Source organism: Podarcis cretensis, assembly GCF_951804945.1.
Source record: "Podarcis cretensis genome assembly, chromosome: 5".
NCBI lineage: Eukaryota > Metazoa > Chordata > Lepidosauria > Squamata > Lacertidae > Podarcis > Podarcis cretensis.
The window spans coordinates 62,833,558-62,854,234 of NC_137174.1; the positions used below are offsets into that span (position 1 = coordinate 62,833,558).

Sequence of the window (20,677 nt, forward strand, 5' to 3'; positions counted from 1 at the left end):
TCCTCTCATGCTTTCTTCCTAGATTAATTCACCAATTGATGCTTTCTGGAACTGGCTTTCTCACTATCATTTGGAGCTGATGAGTAATGTTACAGACAAGTTTTCTCTAATATAAGTGTAAAAAATTAAATGGCTACATATTGCCATAAGCAGCAGCAATGTGTTTCAGGTTGGAGTAGTCTATGAAAAGAATTACAGATGTTTAGGAAAGCCTTGCTACAAACCTGACTATCAGGTTAATACTGTTCAAGGCAGCATATATGAGGATATGGACAGTAGGAGAGCTTTGCTGGGCTTATCTCATTCAATATCAGATCAAAGGCTTATTTAACCCTGCATCCTATTCCCCATATGTGTCTATGGAAAGCTCAAAAGCTAGGTAAGAGCACAATAGCTTTCTGCTGCAGTTGTTCCCCTAAAATGGGCACTCTGAGCTATTATGTCTCTGATCCTAGAGGCAATATACAAACATCATTAATCTGTAGCCACTGATAGATTTATCTTCCATCATGATGATGATGTGTGCCACACAGGTTTGTCATGTACCTAGTATGCTGTCCTCAGGTGCACTGGGGAAGACTATCCTGTTGTCATGTACAATTGTCAGTCTAGTCAGCTTTTGTACATGGGCACATCATCTTGTCCTGTGCTAGAGGCAGCAAAATGTATTGGGTCAGCCCTGTCTGTGACACCCTAGATTAAAGGCTTTCCAAACAGAACAGAGCTGATATAACAGTTTTGCAAACCCTTTGGATATATGTGAATGAGAAAAACTGTAAACTTGCCGAAGAAACTGTAAACTTTCACAACAGAAATTTTATGATTGATCTTGCACAGTGTTGGTTTTGTCACTGGAATCAATTTTCTAAGCTTAGCAGTGACTGAACGATTTATCAACATGTGAATTTACAGTGGCTGTGTTGAATTCTGATATGGTGGCTCATGCAGTACTTGCTGGATTGGAAGTGTGACTTTTTGTGAGACAGGCAAACCACCTAACGCACGTTTGCTTCTTCTGGTTATTATTATCAGTGACTCATGCATTTTCTGGCCTTGCTTTTCTATTTGAGAATACTTGCACCTGATTACTGTTTTAATAAAGAAATTCAAGTAATTACAGATTTGTTTTTCTTTTCCACATCCAGATGCTTCATGGCAAAGAAACCATGAGGATTCCTTTGTGCAAAGGAGTTCCACCACTAGGCAGGGAGTGGGTGACGCTGTGGTCTAAACCACTGAGCCTCCTGGGCTTGCCGATTGGAAGGTCTGCTATTCGAATCTGCACAGAGGGCTGAGCTCTTGTTGCTCTGTCCCAGCTTCTGCCAACCTAGCAGTTCGAAAGCATACCAGTGCGAGTAGAAAAATAGGTACCACTGTGGTGAGAAGGTAAACGGCATTTCCGTGCACTCTGGCACTTGTCATGGTGTCCTGTTGCCCCAGAAGTGGCTTAGTCATGCTGACCACATGTCTTGGAAAGCTGTCTGCGGACAAATCCCGGCTCCCTCAACCTGAAGTGTGATGAGCACCACACCCCATACTCAGCTTTGACTGGATTTAACCATCTAGGGGTTCTTTACTTTTACTCTTACCATAGAGGTCTCCAAATGGGAAAGAACAGCAGTCTAACCAGGATGAGCCATCATAACTGACATTGCATAATCCTACTACCAAATAAGACTCAATGAGTTCAGTGGGATTTAATTCCAGTTAATTGACCCCTAGTTAGTGCGGGTGGCGCTGTGGTCTAAACCACTGAGCCTAGGGCTTGCTGATCAGAAGGTCGGTGGTTTGAATGCCCGCAATGGGGTGAGCTCCCATTGCTCAGTCCCAGCTCCTGCCAACCTAGCAGTTCAAAAGCACATCAAAGTGCAAGTAGATAAATAGGTACCGCTCCAGCAGGAAGTTAAAATCTGTTTCCGTGCGCTGCTCTGATTTCGCCAGAAGTGGCTTAAGTCATGCTGGCCACATGACCTGGAAAAACTGTCTGTGGACAAACGTCGGCTCCCTTGACCAGTAAAGCGAGATGAGCGCTGCAACCCCAGAGCTGTTCACAATTGGACTTAACTGTCAGGGGTCCTTTACCTTTTTTTTAGTACCTTTCCCTTAGCTGATACCATGCACACTCCTTAGAATGTAACATACTAAGGTGTATCTCAGTATTTTAATTGGTGTCTTGTACATGCCTACCATAAAAGGTGTAGAGAAGAAAATGCCACTCCCGAAAGCACAGAATGGAGCAACATCACCAGCCACATGGTTAGTATCCATAACAATGTGAGCATTCAGCTGCTGTATCTTGACATTCCTGTCCCGGGACCAGCTGCCTGGGATGCCTGAATATCAGCTAGCTGCATGGGAGGCTACTTGAGAAGAAGGGGAAGTGGGGTGGAAGCACATTCCTGGATCAGGGCCTGACTTAGAGGCAGGAAGGAATGCAGCTTTAGCCTCATTGCTGAAGCATCAGTGCTGTTTCAAACTGTAAACCCCCCCCCATCAGCATACAAATCAGTATGGCTAATTTGACCCAGCAACATCCCCCCCCCCACCGCCCTGCAATCAACCAACCATGCCCTGGGCCCTCTGGTCTCTTACTTGGTCAGCAAAAATAAGCTCCGGTCATATGCTATGCAAAAGAATGGAAGTTTGTAGACTTGATCAGGGTGGAGGACTGTGACAAAATTAGAATTCCTTCCTGTTTTCTGCCCCCTTTTTTTCGGTGGGCATTAGCCACCACGGATAGGCTGCCTGATAACTGAGTTAAATCAATGGTCCATCCAGCTTGGTATTGTTTACATTGACTAGTGATAGTGGCTCTTCTAGGTTTCAGATGGGTCTGTTTTTCAGTCCTACCTGGAGATGGCCAGGAATGAACCTAGGACATTCTACGTGCAAAGCAAATGCTCTACCACTGACCTTCAGCACTTCTGCAACAGTTACCTATTGGCAACTATTAGCCCCCTGTCATCCCATCATAAACTCAGCAGTGGCCAGAAGATTGGAGTAGATCAGTCTACATCCCAATCCCAAAGAAGGGCAGTGCCAAAGAATGCTCCAACTACCGCACAATTGCACTCATTTCACACGCTAGCAAGGTTATGCTTAAAATTCTACAAGGAAGGCTCAAGCAGTATGTGGACTGAGAACTCCCAGAAGTGCAAGCTGGATTTCGAAGGGGCAGAGGAACCAGAGACCAAATTGCAAACATGCGCTGGATTATGGAGAAAGCTAGAGAGTTCCAGAAACACATCTACTTCTGCTTCATTGACTATGCAAAAGCCTTTGACTGCGTCGACCACAGCAAACTGTGGCAAGTTGTTAAAGAAATGGGAGTGCCTGATCACCTCATCTGTCTCCTGAGAAATCTCTATGTGGGACAAGAAGCTACAATTAGAACTGGATATGGAACAACTGATTGGTTCAAAATTGGGAAAGGAGTACGGCAAGGCAGTATATTGTCTCCCTGCTTATTTAACTTATATGCAGAATTCATCATGCGAAAGGCTGGGCTGGATGAATCCCAAGCCGGAATTAAGATCGCCGGAAGAAATATCAACAACCTCAGATATGCAAATGACACAACCTTGATGGCAGAAAGTGAGGAGGAATTAAAGAACCTTTTAATGAGGGTGAAAGAGGAGAGCGCAAAATATGGTCTGAAGCTCAACATCAAAAAAACGAAGATCATGGCCACTGGGCCCATCACCTCCTGGCAAATAGAAGGGGAAGAAATGGAGGCAGTGAGAGATTTTACTTTCTTGGGCTCCATGATCACTGCAGATGGTGACAGCAGTCACGAAATTAAAAGACGCTTGCTCCTTGGGAGAAAGGCGATGGCAAACCTAGACAGCATCTTAAAAAGCAGACACATCACCTTGCCAACAAAGGTCGGTATAGTTAAAACCATGGTTTTCCCAGTAGTGATGTATGGAAGTGAGAGCTGGACCATAAAGAAGGCTGATCGCCGAAAAATTGATGCTTTTGAATTATGGTGCTGGAGGAGACTCTTGAGAGTCCCATGGACTGCAAGAAGATCAAACCTCTCCATTCTTAAGGAAATTAGCCCTGAGTGCTCACTGGAAGGACAGATTGTGAAGCTGAGGCTCCAATACTTTGGCCACCTCATGAGAAGAGAAGACTCCCTGGAAAAGACCCTGATGTTGGGAAAGATGGAGGGCACAAGGAGAAGGGGACGACAGAGGACGAGATGGTTGGATAGTTGAAATATACTCAGAGTCGCAAAGTGATTTCATGCTCTTTATTCAGCTCATAGTGGTGAGGAGGAATGAAATCCCCTCAAAGTATCTGCTTTATATACATTATTTACACAATGGGCTGCACATGATTGGCTAATTCCGGAATTCTACTGTAAGCCAATCAGGTTGTGGATTCACTTCAATCTGGAGCATGACTGGGTGGTTCCTGCCAACCAATCATACTGCTGCATTGTTCTAGGACCAATCAGACTGCTGCATTCTGAATCCTATTGTTCTAGGACCAATCAGACTGCTGCCTTTTGGATCCTATTGTTCTAGGACCAATCAGACTGCTGCAGTTTGGATCCTATTTGACTCAGTACATAACACCCCTCCCCTCTAAGTTCCAGTCCTGCCCGGGAGGTCGCATTCATAGTCCTCAAGGTACGCTGGCGGCCTACGTGTGCGTTGCGGCCTGGGGTGTTCCCTGGTCCGGGGTTCAGGTTCTGGCTCGTGTTCCAAGGATGCTGGCTGTGATGGGGCTGTTTGGTCTGGCGCAACCGGCTCGCTCAGTCGTGGTTCTGGTTCCGGTGTCCTTTCAGCCTCACGGGTCCTCTCTGTATTTACTGATTCTGCCTCTCCTGCTGGCCCCTGCTGCTCTATGGGCCTCACTGCCCCACTGTTCCCTTGGGACTCCTCTGACCTGTCCTCCTCCTCCTGGTTTTCTCCCGGGAATCGTCGGCGTATCTGGTCGCAGTGGCGGCGCCAGCATTGCCCCCCATCTGTTAGCACCTCGTACGACACGGGGCCAGTGACCCTGGTGACTGTGGCGGGTACCCATGCAGGGCCTGCCCCAAAATTCTTTGCGTACACTGGGTCCTGGGCCTCGAAGGTCCGGGGGTTCCTGCCTTCCCCCACCACTACCTCATCCTGAGCTCTATCGGGGTGAAGGCGGTCCAATCTGATTGCAAGGCGCCGACCCATTAGTAGTTCAGCGGGGCTCCTGCCAGTTGTTGAGCTGGGGGTGCTGTGCTGTGCTAGAAGGAATGTGGCAAGGCGGTACTCCCAATCCCCTTGCGTCATGCGGCGAAGGGTTTCCTTGGTGGTCCGCACCATGCGTTCTGCTTGGCCATTGGTGGCAGGGTGGAATGGCGCCGAACGGATGTGGCGGATGGCGTTCTGCGCTGTGAAGGTTTGGAATTCTCCTGACGTAAATGCAGTCCCGTTGTCTGAGACGAGAGTGTCAGGGAGCCCGTGGGTAGCAAACAGCCTGCGTAGTACCCGGATGGCTGCGGACGTAGAAGTGGACGGTACCAGTGCGACTTCCAGCCATTTGGTGTAGGAGTCCACCACTATGAAGAATGTTTTCCCCTGAAAGGGGCCAGCGAAGTCCACATGCAGTCGTGACCATGGTGCTCGGGCGGACTCCCAGGACTGGACTGGGGCCCTTGGGGGATCTGGGCGGGATTCTTGGCAGGCCTGGCAGTGTTTGACCCAGGCCTCTATCTCTCCGTCAATCCCCGGCCACCACACATAACTCCTGGCAAGGGCCTTCATTCTTACTACCCCAGGGTGTGTCTCGTGTAGGGCTGTGAGGACCCTTTTTCGGAGGGGCTGGGGAACAACGACCCTGCTTCCCCATAACAGGCACCCCTTGTGGGCCGACAGTTCATGTTTGCGGGTTGTGTAGCCGGCGAATTCTGGCCCGGGGCTGCTGCTGGGCCATCCCCTCCACACCCAGTCCAGGACCCGGGAGATGACCCTATCTTTCTTGGAATGGTGTGCAACTTCTTGTGCCTGAATGGGGCGGTCAGGAAGCAGCTCCAGGCTCATAACCTCTTGTGCAGGTGCTGGGTCAGGGCCTGTTTCCGGTAGTGGCAGCCTGCTGAGGGCGTCCGCATGGCCCATCGCCTTCCCAGGGCGGTGAATCAGTGCATACTGGTAGCTGGTAAGGAAAATTGACCACCTGAGGACGCGAGGAGACAGCACTTGGGGGGTCTGCTTTTCGGGGGCAAACAAGCCAAGCAACGGTTTGTGGTCAGTCACCACGGTGAAGGGCCGCCCGTACAAGAAATCATGGAATTTTTTAACTCCCTTCACGATTGCCAGACCCTCCTTGTCAATTTGTGAGTAGTTCCGCTCAGTTGCGTTGAGTGTCTGGGAAAAGTATGCCACCGGTACCTCTCTTCCATCTGGGAGTTGGTGTCCCAGGACAGCGCCAATGCCATAGGGTGAGGCGTCGCATGCTAGCACCACCGGCAGCCTCTCGTCGAAGTGTGCCAAGACCGAGTTTGAGACAAGCAAGTCCTTGACTGCCTGGAATGCGGCCTCCTGGCGCTGGCCCCACACCCAAGGGGCCCGCTTGTCCAGGAGTCTGTGTAGGGGCTCCGCTACCGCCGCCTTGTGGGGAAGGAAGGAATGGTAAAAGTTCAATAGTCCCAAGAAGGCCTGAAGTTCAGTCTTGTTCTTGGGCGCTGGGGCATCACAAATGGCCCGTACCTTGTCCCCAGTCGGGTGGACCCCTTCTGCGTCCACCATAAATCCCAGAAAGTCCACCTGGGGCACTCCTAGTAGACATTTTTCCCGCTTCACCTTGAGACCTGCTGTCTGGAAACGGTGCAGAACGGTGCGGAGGCGGTCCTCAAACTCCTCTGGTGTGGGCCCGGCAATCAACACATCATCGAAGAAGGGGGTGACGCCAGGAATCCCTTTAAGGAGAGAGTCCATTAGATTCTGGAATATGCCTGGTGCCACGCTGACACCGAATTGCAGCCGCTTTACCCTGAATGCTCCTCTGTGCGTCACAATCGTCTGTGCCTCTGCTGTGGCCTCATCTACTGGCAGCTGTTGATATGCTTGGGCCAAGTCCAGCTTGCCAAAAATTTTCGACCCAGCCAGGGTGGCAAGGACATGGCTGACCACTGGCACTGGGTATGCATGGGCCGTGAGGGCCTTGTTTATAGTACATTTGTAGTCTGCGCAGATGCGGACTGAACCATTAGGCTTGACAGGTGTGACGATTGGGGTTTCCCAGGGGGCATTAGGCACCGGTTCCAGCACTCCTTGCTCCATGAGCCGGTCCAATTCCTCATCTATACGGGGTTTCAGGGCGAACGGGACCCGGCGGGCCTTGAGCCTGACCGGTCGTACTGCGGGGTCAAGCTGTAGAGCAATGGGGGGGCCCGTATACTGTCCCAATTTCCCATCGAAAACCCCCGGAAATTCCTTGCATATGGCGTCCACGTCCACTTGTAAGCTAGTGTGGTTCACCCCGGTGACAGCTAGCCCCAGTGGTCCAAACCATGACAATCCCAGTAGGCTAATGTAGGGGCCCTTGACCACAAGTAAGTCCAGTTGCCGCGTCCGCCCTCGGTATTGCACCCTGAAGGTCCCCACCCCCATTGTGGGGACCTTACGTTTCTGGAAGTCCCGGAGGGTGAATGGGGCCGGCCTGAGTTTGGGACCCCCAGTAGGACACAGTTTCCTTAAGGTCCTTGCCGAGATTGTGGATAGAGTTGAACCCGTGTCAAGCTCCATGCGGCATGGGGCCCCCTCTATCTGTACCTCTACATAAATTTTTTCTACGTTGGGGTGGGGCAACTGGTATACCTGGAAGTCCGTGAGCTCCGTCGAGTTGCCTTGGTGCGTTGGGCCCCGGGACCTGGGGTTCTTGGATTGGTCATCTGATGCCTGGCATCGGGTGGGCCGAGCCCGACACACCCGGGCGATGTGTCCCACTTTTCTGCACTGCCTGCACTCTGCGTTGCGGAAACGGCAGGTCCTCCTCTCGTGACTTTCTCCACAGCTTGCGCAGTTCCCTCCTTCTCGTCGAGGCAGCTGTGGTATGTGGGCTGCTTGAGTGCGCTGCTGTACTCGGTGCACCTCCTCCCTGTCAGATCCTGAGTCGTCGGTGAGGTCTTCGTGGTGGACCCTCGGTTGGGATGGCTGGCTCGGCCGTGCCTCTTGCGTCGACCTCTCGGCAGCTTCCGTTGCCAGGGCCTCCTCCAGAGCGACCTGGAACGTTAGGTTCTTCTTAGCGTAGAGGCGTCGTTGCAGCTTCTCATCCCTCAGGCCACCGACGAGGCGGTCACGAAGCATGTTCTCCAGCTCTGAGAAGTTGCAGAACCGGGCGGCTTGGCGGAGAGAGGTCACAAACCCAGTTATGGTTTCCCCAGGGGCTTGCCGCTTTGCATAGAAGGCATTTCGACGAGCTACCACTGAGGGCTGTGGCGAAAAGTGCCCCTTCAGCTGTTCCATTATTGTTTTGTATGGAACAGTAGCAACGTCTTCAGGCGCAAGGAGAGCCCGGGCGATTTCAAATGTCTCCTCTCCGCAAACGCTGAAGAATATTGCCCTCTTCTTGGCGTCTTCTTCATCGGTGACCCCTTTGGCTTCTAGGAGGAAGGTGAAACGGGAGGCGTACGCTTCCCAGTCTCCGGATGCTGGGTTGAACGGCGAGAAGCTGCTGTCGGTTGCCATTCTGAGTTCCTTGTGTCCCGGAGCTGAAGCCTGGATACACGGTGCGAGGCAGCGGTGCGGCAGGTGGCGGTGCTGCGGTGCTGTGTGTGGCAGTCAGCTCAGCGGGATCCCACCTTCGTCGCCAGTGAAATATACTCAGAGTCGCAAAGTGATTTCATGCTCTTTATTCAGCTCATAGTGGTGAGGAGGAATGAAATCCCCTCAAAGTATCTGCTTTATATACATTATTTACACAATGGGCTGCACATGATTGGCTAATTCCGGAATTCTACTGTAAGCCAATCAGGTTGTGGATTCACTTCAATCTGGAGCATGACTGGGTGGTTCCTGCCAACCAATCATACTGCTGCATTGTTCTAGGACCAATCAGACTGCTGCATTCTGAATCCTATTGTTCTAGGACCAATCAGACTGCTGCCTTTTGGATCCTATTGTTCTAGGACCAATCAGACTGCTGCAGTTTGGATCCTATTTGACTCAGTACATAACAATAGTGTTCTCGAAGCTACAAACTTGAGTCTGTCCAAACTGCGGGAGGCAGTGGAAGAGAGGAGTGCCTGGCGTGCTCTGGTCCATGGGGTCACGAAGAGTCGGACACGACTAAACAACAACAACATCCCATCATAAATGGCGTAAAATACCCTTATACTCTTATTTGTTTTTAGGTGATGAGCAGGAGTTGCCGTTAGAGGAGGCATATCTATTATGTATCTAAATGCATATGCAAATGAACTGTCAATTAGGGAAATCCTTTTTATCTAATTTACTCAGATTACAGGCTAAAACCCCACCCACCCCCGCATTTATCTAACGGATCCAACGTCGCCGCTCTATCAGAACCTATTGCATCAGGAACTGTTAATAATGCACTATTACATGAACTGCCCCCGCCCCCCGCTCTATTTAATATTTGAGGTTGTTGAACCTCGGAGCAGCAGCTTAAAACGCGTCCCGCGCCGAAACCTTTAAATCGTACTGAATTAAAAACCGCAAAAGCCAGCAGCCGCGAATTTACGCTCTCGGATGCATCTCTCTTCGGCGCCAGAAGGCGGCGCTGCGAGATCGAAGGCCCGCATGGCCCGAGCTTGGGCGTCCCCTTTAAAGCAGACGCCGGGCGGAGAAGCTGCGCTTGGGCCGGGCGGAAGTAAGTGGCGGCGGGGGCGGCGGAATCGCTGGCGTTTCGAGGGCGCCCCCGAAGATGTGGGCTGGTGAGCCTTGTTCCTTTGCCTCGCTGGCTCAGGAGTCGGGGGGCCGAGGGCGGGCGCCTCCCAGTTTCCCAGCAGGCGGCTTGGCTGGCCTTGTGTGGGGCGCAGCCCTTGAGGCAGACTCGCCCCGCACCCCCGTCCCTGGCCGTGGCGATGCCTGCCGCTTCTAACATGGCCCGATCCTGCTCTGTGCTGCGGCGTCCTAGAGGAGGGCGCCCGGGTTTTGTGGGGCGGGGAAGGGAATCCCCGGAAACCCCTCCTCTCCCAGCCTGTGGGGTGGCTGCTGTTTGCTCCCAGAACTGGCACCTTCGGGTGGGTGACTGAACATACCTCCGTGGGGCTCTCGGGTGCCTTGTCGCCTCCCCCCACCCACCCACCGCTGTTGGAGAGAAATGGTTAGAGTGTGTGTGTGTGTGGGGGGGGAATAATATTTCTAAAATAATTTATACTCTGCCTTTTGGCCCTAACAAGGACCTCCAAAATGGCTTGCAACTTAAACCGTATGAGTTGTAATCCAGACACGGAGAGGAGATCAGTATGTTTTGTGTTAGTCTGCACAGCTGACATCTTGGTGTCAATGCATGCCTGTCTTAGGATAGCTACTGTTACTTTCATATTTTTGATCTAGTACAAAAGTGAAGCAGTTGTGTGGAAATCTCACTCTCATGTTTAAGTAGGAGTTCTTAGCTGTGACTTTTCACTTGTAGTCTGCATATTGCCACTGCTGCAGGTTTTCTCTGATTATTTCCATGTATCCCTATTGTAAATGTGGCATGTGAACCATTCTATATCAGTTACAGGTGTTTGGGTTCTGGAAGCAGATGTACTTTAATCAAGTGGCTGCTTTCTGACAACTGGGAACAGGAAAGATGGAAGATGAACTGAAGATGGAGAGTCAAAACCTTGACCAAGATCAAGGTCCCTTTGTGGCAGATGAATCAAGTCAGCAGCCATTGTGCCAGGAATCCTCTTCCCCCAAGCTGTCTGTGACTGAACTGAGTAGAGAGTTGGACTCCAAGAGTGAGCTGGTAAGACATTGCTGCCTGTCTTTTGTCTAAAGAATGAATTGTTGCTGTCCTTCATTATACATTATACATTGTTATGTGCTACTGTTTACTTTTGTAGTGGTAGGTAATCAGGGTTTTAAAAAGTACGTTGCAGGTGCTAGTTTCAAGTTCATTACATATGCACAAAATATTTTATGGGAGTTTTATTCCTTCAGATTTTTGGATTGGATCATACATTAATATCTTGTTTGGTTCATGTAGTTGCAGTGGGTTGGTTCCAGAAAAGTGTAGTCAGGACTCCACTTGGCAAACAGGGCTTTCCTGCCTCCTCAGGAGTGCTCCCCCCAAAAAAAACACTCTTGGAGTTAGAGGGACTCTGGAATAGTATGGGATGTGGTGCTGGAAATTAATACTTTCAGAAGCTTGCCAGAAACTTGTGTCAGAAGTTTGCTTAAGACACACACACACACACACACTTTGCATCTCCTCTAACTATAGGGAAAAGAGGCATTGGTTTGTGGCCAGAGTGCTTTTTTAGCATCAGAAATCAAGCTTACAGTGCTTTACTTCAAACACTGAAAGTATTAGACAAACTGCAGAGTGACTGGATGTCATCTACTGTACTGTGTTGTCTATTATCTGTTCTAAGATGCTGTGTCTAGTATGTTTTGGGCTGCTTTTGCAGCTGAATGGGTAGATTTGTTACATCATGTGGGTTGTTCTCTTGTCTTATTTTGATGTGGATGAAGATGGCTGAGTGCTGGAAGATTAACACTCCGCCCCCCCCCATATAAGTCCCAGACAATCCTAAAATGAAAGGGAAAAAGTGGGGACTGTAACGTTAATTAAAATGCTCTTAAAGCAAATAGGAATTGAGGATTTGGAGTTTTCATTCTGGGGGGGGGCGAGTTTTCAGACAAACAATAATTATTGTGAGTACAGACTTCCTTCAGTCATAACAGTTCCCAAAGTGGCTTTCAGTGAACCAAAGCTAAAAACAGTTCTCAAAATAATAAATTGCTTCAAGTACCAGAAGGTGGCACTGGATGTATGCATTATTATACCTTCTTCCACTCCCAGATATTACGACTCAGGAGTAGGGACCCTCTGGCCTGCAGGCCAAACTTGGCCCATAAGGCTGTTTCTCCCAAACCACACCCACTTGCCCCACACCTGGTATCATGTGACAGATAGCTATGCAACTGACAGAGCACAATCGGGAGCCTTATAATGCTCTCCTGGTTGTTCAGTGACAAAGGAAAGCAGGTTTTGATTCTACTGTCCATTAGCTGATGGACTCTAGAGCCAAAGCCTCCTGGATCAGCTGCACATGGTGCTTTGAAGTCCTGACTTCAGAACTTCAAAGCATCCAATCACTTGACATCATTGTGACCTAAGGTGTTTGACAGCTGGGCAGTCTCTCAGGGTCTGTGATCCCTGTTCTAGCTGCTCTCTTAACCCCTTCATACCCCACTTTATGCAGCTCTTGGGGGCATTCAGATGCAGACTTTTGGAAGTGCTTATACAGCAGCTAAACAGGGATTGACAATTTGAGCAATGGAGACTGCAGTTCCAATTCCTAAAGTGCCATCCTGCTGCAGCAGAGGAGAAAGACGGACATGGTCATCCTTTTTCTGGTTCTCACCTTCAGGCTTTGGTGTTTTCATTACCAGAAAGTCCTGGGTTTTATGTTGTGTTTATGATCTGTGCGTTTTTTGTTGCACATATCTGGTATTTACATGGTTTACACTTTTGTTCAGCCCTAGATCATTACATTGATCAAATTCCCAGTTTTTCATAGTGTGTGTGTACAGTAGCTCCCAATTGAAATTTTCCTTTGGAAAGCACTGATTTTCAGAAAAGAGCACCCAGGGAAGAGTGATTAGGAGCATGAAGCATTTCACTGTCAAAAGTGGTCAGCCAACATCTTCATGATGAAGCTTAAAAATGTTTCTTTTTTTGATATAGATAGATGACAAGGAGTTTGATATTCCTCAGGTTGATACTCCCCCAACACTGGAAAGTATTTTAAATGAGGTGAGTTGAGCAGGGTAGTACAAAACCCTTATTTGCACACTGTGCTGGAAGAGCAAAATGCAAATGTGCAATTGCTCACAGACCAATTTATCATAACACTGCTCTTAAACTACCTTGCAAAATGGGACCAAGCTCCTCTAAAAATTGGCAAAGCTGTTTAATTGGCATTGTGTGTTCTTTTCTCTCTGTGTGCCTTTCTGAACCCACCAGTAGGATTTTATTCAGCAATCTTTGAGCAAAGTCTGTCTTTCATCCCTGTCTAATACCATGCCTAACTGGTACCTGGCAAACCCAGGCAGTACTGCTGTAAGTTACATTAGTGCATTGCAAGGCTGGATATAGCATGGTTGGCCAGCTATGTTATTTCTGTCTCTTTTTTAGACTGATGATGAAGAAGAGCCATTTGTTCTTGAGGATCCTTCCCTTCTAAATATTGATAACATTGACACTCACTCATATGATACTTCATCTGTAGCGAGCTCGGACAGCGGCGATAGAACACACCTGAAAAGGTAAATGTGGGCAAATGCCTTGATGCGGCTCCTTTGTGATCTATGCCATCACTGACGGTCTCCAGGAACTCACTGCATAGGATTAGTAAGCAAGAGTTGGCAACTTGCGCCCCACCATGGGAGAGGAGGTATGGCAGTTGCATGAGGGGGTGTAGGAAATGGCATAAGTGCCCTCCTCTCCTGTGCCACTCATGTCCTCACAACTCCACTCCACAGCTGGCCTTCTGAGCTGACGTATCTGTGGTATGCACTGTTACATGTGTCATGGTAGCATTTGCATGGCTGTAGTGTATCTGGTGTTCTGCTGGCACAGTGGGACTTTAGCCCCTCATCTAGCAGTTTCTCACTTCAGCACTGGGTTCTGAGAGATTGTCCTTACTTTACAAAGGAAGAAGAAACTTCGTGATTCTTTCTCCATCCATGGCTCTGTGATACGGCTGTCCCTTCTGAAAGGAATCTCTGCTCAGATCGTATCTGCAGCGGTAAGTAGCTTTTCTCCACCAAGGCAGATGAACAACATGGGCAGTACACAAGTCAGAAGAGACAATAGTTAGGTGGTACACTTATGATATTCATGCAGCGGGTAGAAAAAGATAAACATGAAGTTTGTTTTCCTAGTCCACAACTAACTGGGGTCTAGGGATTTGGATATGCGGTCAAGCACACTCTTCCACTGCCTCGTGTTCTGTTTCTATTATTTCTATATATTTTATTTATTTCATAACATTTATACACCGCTTGATTTGTAAAAAAAACCCAAAAGCCTCAAAGCGTTCTAGTGTTATATCTGACTGCCACGTGGGTAAAAAAGAGCTCTGGTAAATTCGCAAGTGTTAGTTTGAGAATCCTGAAAAAAACCAATTCTCTGGGTAATTTTAGGACTGGGTGTGGTCCCACATAATTGTAAACCCAGGAGGGGGTGCTTCTAGCCCCTGCATTTTGCAGCTTTGGGGTATTTTCCATCTGTGGGAAAAGCAAAATCCACTCAGGAGGGAACAGAAACCTTTTCTGCACAGTCATAACCTGATGAATTCCCATATGGAATTAATCTGGTTGGGGGGGGGTGTTTGAGTCAGAGTTTTAGCTTCTTAGTGGCAAGTGTAGGCTTAAGTTTGGACCAGATGACCCTCAAGACCCTTCCAATTCTACGATTCTATGATTCTGTTATTTCAAATGGCAAGTTGGGAAGCCTCACATGATTATATCTGACATGCAGATTATTTTGTGTTTCACACTTACGATTATTGATGCTAGTTGCATAATATATCTTTCTCTTTTAGGCCAAAGTGGATGCTGGCTTACCCACTGCAATTGTAAGTTTATGAATAATTATATAATGCTTGCTTCATTTTTGACGTTCTTAAAGCCTTGCTCCTAGATACAGTATTTTTGCAGACCCTGTTTCTTTCCAAAACTATTTCATTTGTATTACTATATAGAATGAATGAATAGATATGAATAATCCATGTAACAAAATAAAGGACCCAAAGCAGTGCACACAATCTGGTACTCCAGTAACCCTTGCAGTAGCTGTGCTAAGCAACATTTGGATGTAAAGCTAAGCTATGGATTGCCAGGCTTGGGCTCCTTAGCCATGAGAAAGAAATGGGAAACTCTTGATTTTAATTAACCTCTTTTATCTGAGTTTGGTATTACCTGGTCAATCTAGAGTTAGCCTTAACCATGGTTTACTGAAACAACCCAACTTAAAACCATGGGGTGGGATTCATTGTTGTGCTTTAATGAATGTTTGCACAAGCCTTGCAGCTTGCCAGATGGAACAGCCCCCCTCTCCTTCCCCTGTGTGCTGTTCTGGAGGTTCTGACACCTCCAGAGCCAATTTCACACACACACATACACAGAGGAGGGAATCCCTGTCGCACAAATGGAAGTCCTTATGCAGGGCTTCTGCTTTAATGGGGCTCATTAGGTTATTCCAACCCATGGTTTATGAAGTTGGCTTGTTTCAATAAGCTATAGTTAAGATTAATCACAGTTTAGGATTTGGCTGTAATGCTAAACTAGGATTACATCAAAGTGAAAATATCCTTTCTTTTCCCTCATAGAGGCACTGGAGGAGGAAAGGGGAATAGATGAGCCCAGTTTTTGTGCACAGGACAATGAGTAGGCTTAATGAAAAATCAGGAAGTCTAACTGCCACCTAATGTATATGATGATAATCCAGTCAGTCACCTGTTCCAATTATAAAGGTCACTTGGATCAGTTCTTTTTGTGAAATAATCTTTAATCATTTGGTCAGCAAGTGTTTCTGATATGGCTTCTTCTGAGTCCTTTATAGAAACCTACTCCATGGGTGCATAACCTTTTAGGGTTAATTTCTAGTTTCAATTTTGCTTGCTTAAAACATTGGGTTATTGCTTGTTGTCTGCCTTGTTTTCAAGTGCTTTAATGCTTTCCCTTGGCTTTGCTTTGTTTAGGCAGCATCAAATCTCATAGCAGTGGGAACATCCCATGGACTGGCACTGATATTTGGTAAGCAAGGGTACCTGTTGAACTACTTAAACTTCAGAAAATCACTTTGAATTTTATTTCTGTGGCATATTCTGGTCATCTGATTCAGTAAGCTTAGCAGGACATGCTACGTGTAAGTAATGTGATGTATTTTTAAATGATGTTGACTTGCAGGCTTTCTGGATTAAAACAGATTATGTTCAAATAAGGTAGGGGTTTGTTTTTTTACTCGGTTCTCTATATGGCATTTGAAGGAAGTGTTGTCTGGATATGCTGTTTTGGCCTCATGTTACAAAGAAATGGATAGGCATTTCGCCTGTTGCTCCCCACCCTGCCACCAGCAGAAACTGATTTGTGATAGCCTCTTGCTGAACAGAAACATTTTATTGGATATTTTTCCTCCCTATTGACTTCTGGCTTTTCTTTCTCTCTCAACTTTTTTCCTCCTGGACTGAGAAGGCAAAGGTATAGTACCGCTGCATTGTGCATGTAACTTGCATGAAAAGATCCACATTTTAAAACTGCCACAACTATGCTCTGAATTCTGATATGCTAGATTAAATTTATATTTATTGAAGGTATTTGTATACCGCTTACTGAAGGTCTGGACAATATGTTCACAATGTAATTTTAGGGCATAGGGTGCAGGAATTCATAGAAAACCCTGAAGCTATTTCCTGTGCTGGGAAATTCCTCTGAAGAAGAGACAAATATTTTGTCTGTAGCTTTTAGTACATCATAGCTTTGATTACCACTCTGGCAAGAGGTACTGGTCTCCAACCAGAACATATTCAATAACCGCCTATACAGTTTCGGGGGAAAGAAAGTACACCCTCTTTGAATTCTGTGGTATTATCAGGGCACAGTACCAATCACCTCCTCCTTAGCAGGTCTTAAAATTAGGTAAATACAACCTCAGATGAACAACAACACATGACATATTACTCCGTGACACGGTTTATTTAACAAAAATAAAGCCAAAATGGGGAAGCAGTGTGTGGAAGAACTAAGTACACCTTATGATTCTATAGCTTGTAGAACCACCTTTAGCAGCAATAACTTGAAGTAATTGTTTTCTGTGTGGCTTAATCAGCTTCTCACATCATAGTGGAGGAATTTTGGCCCACTCTTCTTTACAACGTTGCTTCAGTTCATTGAGGTTTGCTGGCATTTCTTTGAGGAAACTGGCTGCCTGCCACCTCTGATGGTGTTAACTGCTTTCCCCACCTGCCTTTCCCTCTTCTTCCACCATCCCTCTCGTGGACACTCTTCTTCTCTCCAGCGGCTTTGATCCTGAACCTCACAGCTAATTAAAATGATGAGGTTGGGATGTCCTTAAAGGTTAAGGGACCCTTGACCATTAGGTCCAGTCACAGACAACTCTGGGGTTGCGGTGCTCATCTTGCTTTATTAGCTGAGGGAGCCGGCATACAGCTTCCAGGTCATGTGGCCAGCATGACTAAGCTGCTTCTGGCGAACCAGAGCAGTGCACGGAAACGCCGTTTACCTTCCCGCCGGAGCGGTACCTATTTATCTACTTGCACTTTGACGTGCTTTCGAACTGCTAGGTTGGCAGGAGCAGGGACCGAGCAACGGGAGCTCACCCCGTCACAGGGATTCGAACCGCCAACCTTCTGATCGGCAAGCCCAAGGCTCTGTGGTTTACACCACAGTGCCACCCGCGTGAGATGTCCTTATGGTTAAGCAGACTTTCAGAACACAAGTTAATTGGTTGAATTTGCTTAACCATAAGGATGGGATGTCCTTATGGTTAAGCAAAATCAGCCAATTAACTTGTGTTCTGAAAGTCTGCAGTAGGGATGGGTGAGGGCATTCCCCCCCCCCTCCCGGTACATCTGACTGGGTTGATTCCTGGGTGAGAGCCAGAAACAACTAGGAAGGGTGTGCATGTGCCTAACCCAGCCTCTTGGTGAGAGATGGATGACTAGTGAAGGGTGACCTGGTAAGAGCACGGAAATCATTCATGGGTACATTTGCAGGATGGTGGGTGGGCAATGTGAGATTGAGCTCTCCCTTTCTGTGGTTGTACACCATTTGTGGAATGCCCTCCCTAGTGAGGTGCATCTGCCTCCATCATTAATTTTCAGAAGGAATTTGAAAACATTTTGGTTTACTGAGGTGTTAGGTGGCTGAAGGATACCTATTCCTGGTAACTCTGAAGTTACCGGATAAAATAATGTTTTTAACTCTAACTGTTCTTAGAAATTGTGGATGTGTTTTCTGCTCTGGCTCTTTCATTCATTCATATAAAAACATCAATAATAATAATTAATAATACTTGAGGCAGAGATATAATGTGTGGGAAATGATTTGATTTTTATAGAGCATGCTCTGTGGTAAATACAATTAACTTAATTCATTTATAAAAGTATTTATATACCATTTGCTCACAAAACATTAGGGGTGTGTACAGCAACATAAAAAACTTAAAAGCAGTACAGAGCAATCATTAAAGTGACTGGCTACCCAAGGAAATGTAAACTGCATAGGCCTGCCAGCATGTGTTTGGCTCATACTTCCTGGATTTGTTTTTTAATGTGTGGTGTTTTATTGTGTTGCAACAGTGTAAATGAATCCGGGTTTTGTTAAATGCTGTTTGTTATTACCTATTATTTGTAATCATTAAGAACATATCCTTCCACTACAGACTTTATGCATTCACAAGGTTGCAAAACATCCTGTTCAGTATTGACATCCTTTGAAGTATTGACATCCTTCAAAGATCAGCCTATGAATTTTTTATTTTTCAAAAGAGTTTGAAGCCATATACCTAGTTTTTACTTCCTCCAGTCTATTTTTAAAGTAGCTGTGTTATATTAAAAAAAAAAAGTTTGACAACATTTAACATGCATATAAGTTTAAAATACTTGGGCATAAACCCAAGTTTGATCACATTAGTAGAAGCAAATATCATGTACTGAAAATGGATAAGAAACTTCACTCAAGTAGCCTTGGGGCACTTACAGTTTTTGACTAGAGAGTCTAACCAGTTTCTAGAGAGCTGCTGAACTAAAATAAGGAAGCTGTGTTTCCGCTCCCTTCCCATTTGAATAGCTGTCTATGTCATATGACAAACTAGGTGTGAGATGAGGATTGTTGCAATCTTTAGTGTGGTGATCTTCATTCTCATATATTTGTGTGTATGTAATCTTGCTTCCAAACAGGCGTGGGGTTGAGTGGGAACTGTTTATCTTGACCTATAGGCTTTTATATTTTTCATTTTAAAAAAGTTATTTTACATAATATGTGATGGTGGTAGTGGCAACAGCAGATATTGTCCATTGGCAGCCTGTTTGTGACCTTGAAATTCCCTCAATGCAATGTGCTTCCATGGCATTTTGGGAGAAAAACATGGAGGCCATAGCAAAATAATTTTCTGTTCTATTCTTCCCCTCAAGCTTTTAATTGAGGCATAGCTTTTATTTTACTCTCCATTTTTCTATTATTCTTTAGCCTTTTTGTATTAAATTTCTAAAATATAATCTTTCTCTTGAAAGAACTGAAGTGTTTTGTTATGTTATCTTTTGACTTTATTATTGCCATGCTTCTGTCTCCTTTCTTCTTGCTGCTATAAATAGTGCTGTTTTCTTTTTCTTTTTTATGTGGCTTATTCTTCCCTTTATAGCACTGGCCCTGTTGCTCCTGAGTTTTGTGGGCCTCATTGGGTGTCATAGCCCTTCACTGTTAGAATTTTAAATTCTGTCTTTAAAATCACATAAGCGGTTGCTCCTCATTTTTCACTCTCCACAAAAGCTTTCTTCACCTCCTCCTCCTGGTGAATTGTAAGCATGTTATGCCCAATTTAGGTGTCACAAGTAATCATGGTTATGCAAACCCGGAAAGGAAGGATGAGGGTGAGAGACCACAGTTTGTTGCTAGTTCTCTGTATCATGGGTTGAATGATTGAAAATGTGATGTCTGAAATGAGCCAATTCATGATGTGTAGAATTACTCTTGATTCTGGGATTGATGTGCTGATCTTTGGTGTTGATGTACCCATATGTCAACTAGGCATCTTTGTGTTTAGATCCTAACCAGGCTCTTCGGCTTTGTTTGGGCAGTACCGCAGTTGGAGCACAGTATGGGGCTATATCTGCTCTTAGCATCAACAACGATTGTTCAAGACTTCTGTGTGGTTTTGCAAAAGGACAGGTAAGGTTGATATATGGCACAATACTGTGCATGCTTACTCAGAAGTAAGTCCAGCTGTGTTCTGTGTACCCCAAGGTAGATGTGCAAACCCAGGGGTTACGTTTCAGTGAAATCGGGTAAAGTGTGGAACACCCTCTAAAAACACCCTTTAAATGTCCTCTCTGCTGTTCTCTTTTCAATCCATACCAAAAACACTGTATCCAAAAATATCCACACACAACTAGAATTGAAGCTCTGGAGCTGACAGGAGGCTGGAGGCTGCATGCAAAATCTGCTGCGCCGCCCCGCACACCAGCTATTAGGCGGGGAGGCTGAGCAGTGTAAACAAAGCCCTGTTGCACCTTCAGTCTCTTTGGGGCTTCCTCTGCCTTCACTGTCATCCTTTTCGGGCTCCAGGGAGGGTCTCCTCATGAGCTACGAGGACTCTCCAGTTCTCTCCCGCCATTTCTGGGTTTGAACTGAATTATGTTATTTCCCAGCACCACGCATGTATGTGGTTGTGCGTAAGTGAGGGGACACCTGTAATCATTGGCTACTGCTTGTGATGGCTTTGTTCCACCTCCGCTGTCCAAGGCAGTGTCTCTGAATTCCAGTTGCTG

At 46.6% G+C, this 20,677-nt stretch overlaps 1 protein-coding gene across 1 annotated transcript in view; it reads left to right on the forward strand.

The window, feature by feature from the left end:
• Nucleotides 1–9,799: 9,799 nt before the first annotated feature.
• The window catches only part of VPS8 (VPS8 subunit of CORVET complex), a 96,251-nt gene continuing 85,373 nt past the window's right edge, over nt 9,800–20,677 (forward strand). Inside the window, 8 exon segments of the mRNA XM_079976830.1 lie at nt 9,800–9,816; nt 10,672–10,905; nt 12,853–12,921; nt 13,303–13,433; nt 13,822–13,915; nt 14,714–14,746; nt 15,872–15,926; nt 19,954–20,078. Coding sequence (XP_079832956.1) covers nt 10,747–10,905; nt 12,853–12,921; nt 13,303–13,433; nt 13,822–13,915; nt 14,714–14,746; nt 15,872–15,926; nt 19,954–20,078 — 666 coding nt within the window. The 5' untranslated portion in view covers nt 9,800–9,816; nt 10,672–10,746.